General features: G+C 51.4%; 1 protein-coding gene across 1 annotated transcript; it reads right to left on the bottom strand.

Moving 5' to 3' along the window:
- Nucleotides 1–3,420: 3,420 nt before the first annotated feature.
- Nucleotides 3,421–6,310, bottom strand: LOC141022411 (uncharacterized). The gene is made up of 7 exons (XM_073498649.1): nucleotides 6,030–6,310; nucleotides 5,788–5,943; nucleotides 5,674–5,709; nucleotides 5,316–5,551; nucleotides 4,793–5,243; nucleotides 4,282–4,558; nucleotides 3,421–4,198 (listed from the first exon to the last, which is right to left on the bottom strand). The coding sequence occupies exons 1-6, from the start codon at nucleotides 6,192–6,194 to the stop codon at nucleotides 4,499–4,501; spliced, it is 1,104 nt and encodes a 367-aa protein (XP_073354750.1). The 5' UTR covers nucleotides 6,195–6,310; the 3' UTR covers nucleotides 3,421–4,198; nucleotides 4,282–4,498.
- Nucleotides 6,311–7,029: the final 719 nt, after the last annotated feature.

Here is a 7,029-nt window from a genome sequence, read left to right as displayed (position 1 = left end):
GGTCTATAAGATGATACTTAACCCGGCCAAGTGTGTTTTTGGTGTTCCTGCAGGCAAACTATTGGGCTTCTTGGTTTCTGACAGAGGCATTGAGGCTAACCCGAAGAAGATCAAGGCCATCACCTCCCTGGCTAAGCCGGCGTGTATAAATGACGTTCAGCGCTTGGCGGGTCGCATCGCTGCTTTAAGCCGGTTTATAAGCCGTTTGGGTGAGAAGGCCATGCCCTTATATCAGTTGATGAAGAAAACTGATAACTTTGTCTGGAATGATGCAGCTAATACCGCTTTTGAAGAGTTGAAGAAGCAGCTGGCAGAGCCTCCGGTCCTTGCTGCTCCGGTTGATAAGGAGCCCTTACTACTGTATGTGGCGGCAAACGCACGAGCAGTCAGCATGGCTATTGTGGTGGAGCGCAAGGAGGCGGGTAAGGAGCATCCGGTTCAGCGGCCGGTTTATTATGTCAGCGAAGTGCTCATTGAGTCCAAGCAGCGGTACCCGCATTGGCAGAAGCTTGTGTATGGTGTGTTCATGGCGAGCCGGAAGCTTAAGCATTATTTTCAGGGTCATCCCATCACTGTGGTCAGTTCTGCCCCTCTTGGTGATATTATTCAAAACAGAGAGGCCACAGGGAGAATTGCTAAGTGGGATATAGAACTTGGGCCTCATGGCCTCAAATATGTGCCACGCACTGCTGTTAAATCTCAGGCCTTGGTGGATTTCATCAATGATTGGACAGAGTCACAAGTGCCTGAGCAAAAGCCGGATAACACTTATTGGACTATTCACTTTGATGGGTCCAGGCAGCTGGAGGGCTCGGGGGCTGGCGTTGTATTGGCTTCCCCTAAGGGTGACAAGTTCCATTATGTGCTACAGTTGATGTTTCCTTGCACTAACAATGCGGCCGAATACGAGGCTTTGCTCCACGGTCTTCGGATGGCTAAGGAGATGAGCTTAAGCCGGGTAAGGTGCTTTGGTGACTCAGACTTGGTGGCTCAACAAGTATCAGGCACAAGTGGAGCACATTGATCGCAGGAAGAACGAGGCGGCTGATACTCTAAGCCGGCTAGGCTCTCAGCGAAAGCCGGTGCCGCCTAACACTTTTTTGGACGTCCTATATAACCCTTCGGTTAAATTGCCTACAGAGGAAGACTTGGCTATCTCTGACCCGGAGGCACGGCTGGTGGCGGCTCTTCATGTCATACCAGACTGGACAATGCCATATCTGGCTTATATAACCCGGGGAGAGTTGCCTGAGGATGAAACTTTGGCCAGGCAAATAACCCGGCGGGCTAAGTCAATGATCGTTATCGACGGTGAGTTACATCATCGCAGTGTTTCAGGGGCATTTCAACGTTGTATCTCCCCTGAGGAAGGCCAAGAGATCTTGCGTGAAATCCATGAAGGGGATTGTGGCCATCATGCCGGCTCAAAATCCCTTGTGGCCAAGGCTTTCCGTCATGGTTTTTATTGGTTGACGGCTCATGCTGATGCAGAGGACTTGGTCAGTAAATGTGATGGTTGCCAAAGGTTCTCACGACGGGCTCACGTACCGGCTCAGGAGTTGAGGATGATCCCAATTACTTGGCCCTTTGCGGTCTGGGGGCTTGACATGGTTGGGCCTTTTAAAAGATCCAAAGATAAGAAGACCCACCTCTTGGTGGCAGTTGACAAATTCACAAAGTGGGTGGAAGCTGAGCCAGTTAGCAAGTGCGATGCAGCCACGGCGGTTCAATTTATGAAAAAGGTGATTTTCCGCTTTGGTTTTCCGCACAGCATTATAACTGACAATGGCACCAATCTCTCCAAAGGCGCCATGGAAGAGTTTTATCAACGAGAGCATATCCGACTTGATGTTTCTTCAGTGGCTCATCCTCAATCCAATGGTCAAGCTGAGAGAGCTAACCAGGAAATTCTGAAGGGTATCAAGCCCCGGCTTTTGGTCCCTTTGCAACGGACGCCGGGTTGTTGGGTGGAGGAGTTGCCCTCCGTCTTATGGAGCATCAACACTACTCCTAACAGATCTACAGGCTTCACGCCTTTCTTCATGGTCTATGGAGCAGAAGCAGTCCTCCCCAGCGACATCCGTCACGACTCACCTCGCGTGGCGGCTTATGTTGAGACGGATAATGAACAGGCGCGCCAAGATGCTCTTGACTTGTTGGATGAACAGCGTGATGTGGTAGCAGCCCGTTCAGCGATTTACCAACAAGACCTACGCCGTTATCATAGCCGCCGGGTCAAATCCCGGGTCTTCCAGGAAGGCGATCTCGTGCTCCGGCTCATCCAGGATCAAACAGATGCACACAAGTTATCCCCACCTTGGGAAGGGCCCTTTGTGGTCAGCAAGAACTTGCACAATGGGTCATATTACCTCATTGATATTCGGGAGCACAAAGATTCACGTAAGTCGGAGGAGGAGACCCGTCGGCCGTGGAACATAGCTCAGCTTCGGCCTTACTACACTTGAGCTACCGGCTCTCGTGGTGTACATATTTGTCTCAGCCATGTATATATTATGATGAGCAATAAAGCAGGACCTCTGTCCTTTTTTTTCTCCTCCAGATATGCATGTGTTGTTTTTATTACAAGATTACATGATGACTTAAAGGAGGATCCGGCTTATGGTCGTATTCGAATCTAGCCGTAAGCAGTAAAGTCACTTGGGGGCTTCCTGTTCAAACATGGGTCGTATTCGAACCAAAGAGAACATAGCTGTCGATACCCATTTGATTGGCAAAGTGCCGAGCTCATTGGGAGGTTGCCTTTGGTCATATTTGAATCATAGTTTAACCCCTCTAAGAACCAATGTGGATCGTATTCGAATCAGCGTCGTTAAACAATTTTAAGAATCACTTGGGGGCTTCCTGTTCAAACATGGGTCGTATTCGAACCAAAGAGAACATAGCTGTCGGTACCCTCTTGATTGGCATCGCCACACCCACTGGGGGCTATATGATCATATCCGAATCTTGGCTTAACCCCTTTGGGCCGGGTCTCTGGTCGTATTCAAACCGGAAGCCCCTAAGTTCTTCTGCTTTATCACAAGTTTACTCTGATTATGATAAGGTGTGCATGGCCGGGTCTCACTTGCCGGCTTAACTTTGGTTTACAGTGTTAGTTGAACATCATGGGTGTCATCAAGGCAAGTAAATCGGAGTTAAGGTATCAACCTTACTACCCGGGTTATTTAAACCGAGAGTATGCTTACAGGCCGTTAAGTGTGTTATTTCGGCTATGTTCGGAGTATAATTAAGGACCAGTCTTTTTTGATTCATATTCCGGGTTATCTATCTCAAACACCTGATTCTCAGGGCGGTAAGCCGCCTCGAGACTTATGATTTGCCTTTCTATGCAGATACTTAAAGGCACCTTTTAAGGTTGAGAAAAACAAAGGGATGATTATGACCCGGAGAAGCATCAAAGAGACAATTTCAAAGGGCTTTCGCATTCAAAACGTGCACGATGGCACGGCAGAGATGAACTGTTGCACCTACTCTATTACAATAACTCTTCAAGTCTAAAAGGTGGAACATTATTTGATAAACCGCCGGCTAAATTATGATGCTCGCTGAGTTGAAGTCCCCGGCTCATTCCTATCTTCTCCTCCGGCTGATCCCAAGACCTCGAAGGTTGATGACTTCCAGTCGATGCCGCTGAGAGCTTCGAATTGGGCTTCTTCGTCAATTAACCCGGCCGGGTCAATCTCCGGGGCGAAGGTGTGCTGACGAGCCGGCGGGATCAGGTTGAGGGCTTCATAGCGAGGGGTTGGAATCCTCTGATTCTCCGCGTCATAACCCGGCTGGTACTTGGTCAGATCGGTGTCGTTCCCAATGAGAGTGGCCACCGGGCGTACACCCTTCACACACGCCGCGAAGTCCTTCTGGTCAAAAGCTGAGCCGTCTTCCTTCAGGCTTGGGTAACCCAGGGCGATATCTGCCGGGTCTAGCTCCGGCAGGACTGCCTTGGCCCGGCTCAGCGCGGCGATTGCTCCGGCTCTCGCGGAGGCCCGTCGCAGCTCTTGGATCCGCTGAGGCAGAACGGCGAGCCGGCGCAGGACTTCGGCCAGATGAGTTGGCACCTCGTTAGATAGGGCCACCATAGCTAAAGCGCGCTGTGACCCGGTGTAGAGCTGTTCCACCAGGGTGTACACGGCCTTTAACTTGGTGACCACGCTCTGGTTGAGGTTGGCACTCCTGGGACCTGTTTAACAGAATCAGATAAGCCGGTGACAAGGATTAATCATGACATATACAAACCTGATGAAAGCCGGTGAGGCGACTTACCGAAGATAGCGGCCACCATTTGGGAAACCTGGCGCTTTAGGCCGGAGAGCTCGGCGGTCTTCTCAGCGAGAGCCTTCTCCGCCTGTTCCGCCCGGGTCACCAGTGCGGCCCTCTCTTCGACCCAGGCTTTTCTCTCAGCATCAAACTCGGTCTTCAATTTTTCTTGAGTGGCGATGCTGGATACAAACTTGGCGTTTGCCTTCCGGGTCTCCATCTCCTACATCTTCAGCCGGCTCTTGAGATCCGCAAGGTCCGCCTCTAGTTTCTTGCCAACAGCCTGCATATATTTCCGGGTTATTAACAGTCATTATATAAGTCCCAAGCGTTTTCCAAGCAAAGACACTTGGCACTTGGGGGCTAATGCATATTGAACGTATCTATCTACATACTGCCGGCTCAGCTGAGTAAGCCGGAACCTAAGTCTACAACATATTCAAGCATAAGTCGTCGACTTGGGGGCTAGCATGGCAAAGGTAACTATGCAGTAAGTAAGAAGACAGCAGAAGGATACCTCAGATTTTTGTTGGATCTGGTTGACCATGGCGACCTCGGTGTCCGGGCTCTTGTGTACTTGGCTGATGTAGCCAGAGACGAGCTCTCCAATGCTCAAGTCGGTGTAGCCGGAGAGGTCCAGGTTCACCCGGTGGGGCTGCAGCAACTCCCCCTTCGCGGAGCATTTGGCCAACACGGTCGGTCTCCCCGGCTCAACGAACTCCGTCCGGGTGATTACCACGTCCGGGTCGTCTGCTGGTGGAGCTGAGCCGGAGGCCTCCGAGTTAACCGAAGCTTCGGTCGTTGCCTTGGTAGTCGGGGCAGAGGCCTCAGGTGCCGTGTCCATCGGAGTGGTGGCTTCGGGGGCGGAGGCAGCTGGCGGCTCTTGAGCCGTCACCTCCGGTTCAGGTAAGTCTGGCACTCCGGCTGACCTGGTCTTCTTCGCTCTTTTGGTGAGCTTTGCCTGGGCACTGAAAAGACAGAAGTGTTAGGCACACAAAGAGTAAGTAAAGACAAAGATAATGTAAGATGATTGTTGTTACCCGGGCGCAGTCTTGAAGGCCGGCAGATTTGACTGCATGGAGTCACCCGAAGAGGGGGAGGTCTCCTGATAATTGGAGTCAGAAGAGTTGAGTGGCTGACGGATAACACCCGCCAACGGATGAAAAGGGTACAAGTGAGAAAAAACCTCAGTACGACGCTTCCTTGTTGCGTCGGGTAACCCGGCGGAGAGATCGGTGTCCTTGTTGGTCCGGGTGTGACGCCGGCTTTCGTGAACCTGTCGCTTCAAAAAAATTGAGGGTCTTGATGAGCTAAAGGATGTGAAAAGCTTACTTTCCGGGTTACCCTTCGGACTTTCAGCTGTGGCAAGGGCTCCGAGTCGGAGGAAAGTGACATTACCTCTTCAACCACCGGGTTACTGGCGCCGGTGTCATCCTGTCAATGAGCAAGTGTTGATAAGACGGACAGCAACAAACAACAAGTACAGCAAGAATTTAAAGGCTTAGGGGTTACCTCTGACTCGGAGCTGTCGCTTAGTTGCATCAGCTCCGAAGGAGTAGGTCTGCTTCCTTTTTTACGAGGGGCGGCTTTCTTGGCGGCTTTCTTCGCCTTCCTGGCCTTCTTGGCCGCCTCATGGTCATATTTGACCCGCCAGAACTTATCCTCAGCCTGAAAAATACAGTAATGAATTCTTAAAACGGTTCAGATCAAGGTTATATGCAGAAGAAGTTGAAAGGTTAAAGTCAGCGGCTTACCGCTGGGGCTGGATTGGTCTTGGAGAAGGGGGCTAACCCGGTCCTTCCACAGTCTGCCAGACTCTCGTTTAACAGAGCCTTGGTCTCTTCCTCAGCAACGTCTTCTGGAAGATCATTGCGACTGTGCCTCTGAGGGTCATCCTTTCGCCCGGTGTACTCACACATTAAGCCGGGGCGGCGGCTCAATGGGATCACCCGCCATGAGATCCAGACCCGGACCAGGTCGATTCCGTTCAGACCGTTGCCTAGCAGGGCCTTGATTTTATTGATAGTCGGAAGCAGAGGCTGGCGCTCCGCTGCAGTCAGCTTGTCCGACAGCGGGTGAGTCGGCTCTAGATGTGTTGGGCGAAAGCCGGGCAGCGGGTTCTCGTCAGCCGGGGACGTATCTTGGCAGTAGAACCAAGTCATATTCCAGTCCTTGGGGTGGCTCGGTGGCTCTGTGTAAGGGAAAACACAGTCCCTACGCCGCTGGATGGAGATGCCACCTAACTCCAGACTTGGCCCGTTGGCGCACTCATTTTGGCGGTTTAAGTAAAACAGCTCTCTGAGGAGCAGCAGACTAGGCTCTTCTCCAAGGTACACTACGCAAAAGACTTGGAAATTGCAGATGTTGGATACGGAGTTGGGTCCTATATCTTGAGGCCGCAGGTCAAAGAAGTTGAGCACGTCCTTGAAAAACTTTGAGCCGGGCGGTGCGAAGCCCCGGCTCATATGATCTGCGAAGATCACTACCTCCCCGTCCCTTGGCTGTGGTCTCTCTTCCGACGGGTCAGGGGCACGGTAGGATATGATTTCCTTCATAGGGAGATATCCGGACTTAACAAAATTGGCTAGGGTCTCGTTGGTGACGTTGGACCTCATCCAGTTGCAAGTGATGGGGGCCTTAGGAGGCATGGTGACAGTTGGCAGTCTATGACAAAAGGGAAAAATGTCCGGGTTAATTATAAGCCGGAGATCTACAGTTCAAACTAAGATGGCGGCTTATGAAGGGGACTAATGA

The sequence above is a fragment of the Aegilops tauschii genome, chromosome 5, assembly GCF_002575655.3.
Source record: "Aegilops tauschii subsp. strangulata cultivar AL8/78 chromosome 5, Aet v6.0, whole genome shotgun sequence".
In the NCBI taxonomy this organism is placed as follows: Eukaryota; Viridiplantae; Streptophyta; class Magnoliopsida; order Poales; family Poaceae; genus Aegilops; species Aegilops tauschii.
Note: the sequence above shows the minus strand (reverse complement) of the source record. Positions and strands in the feature narration are given on the sequence as shown.

What these genes read in the sequence shown, in the direction of transcription:
- LOC141022411 (XM_073498649.1), bottom strand. Translation starts at nt 6,194, where the DNA reads ATGTGTGAGTACACCGGGCGAAAGGATGACCCTCAGAGGCACAGTCGC. An exon ending in GCGACAGCTCCGAGTCAGAG is followed by an intron (nt 5,710 to 5,787) that starts GTAACCCCTAAG and finishes GCTCATTGACAG; the next exon opens with GATGACACCGGCGCCAGTAA. An exon ending in AGATCCAACAAAAATCTGAG is followed by an intron (nt 4,559 to 4,792) that starts GTATCCTTCTGC and finishes AAATATATGCAG; the next exon opens with GCTGTTGGCAAGAAACTAGA.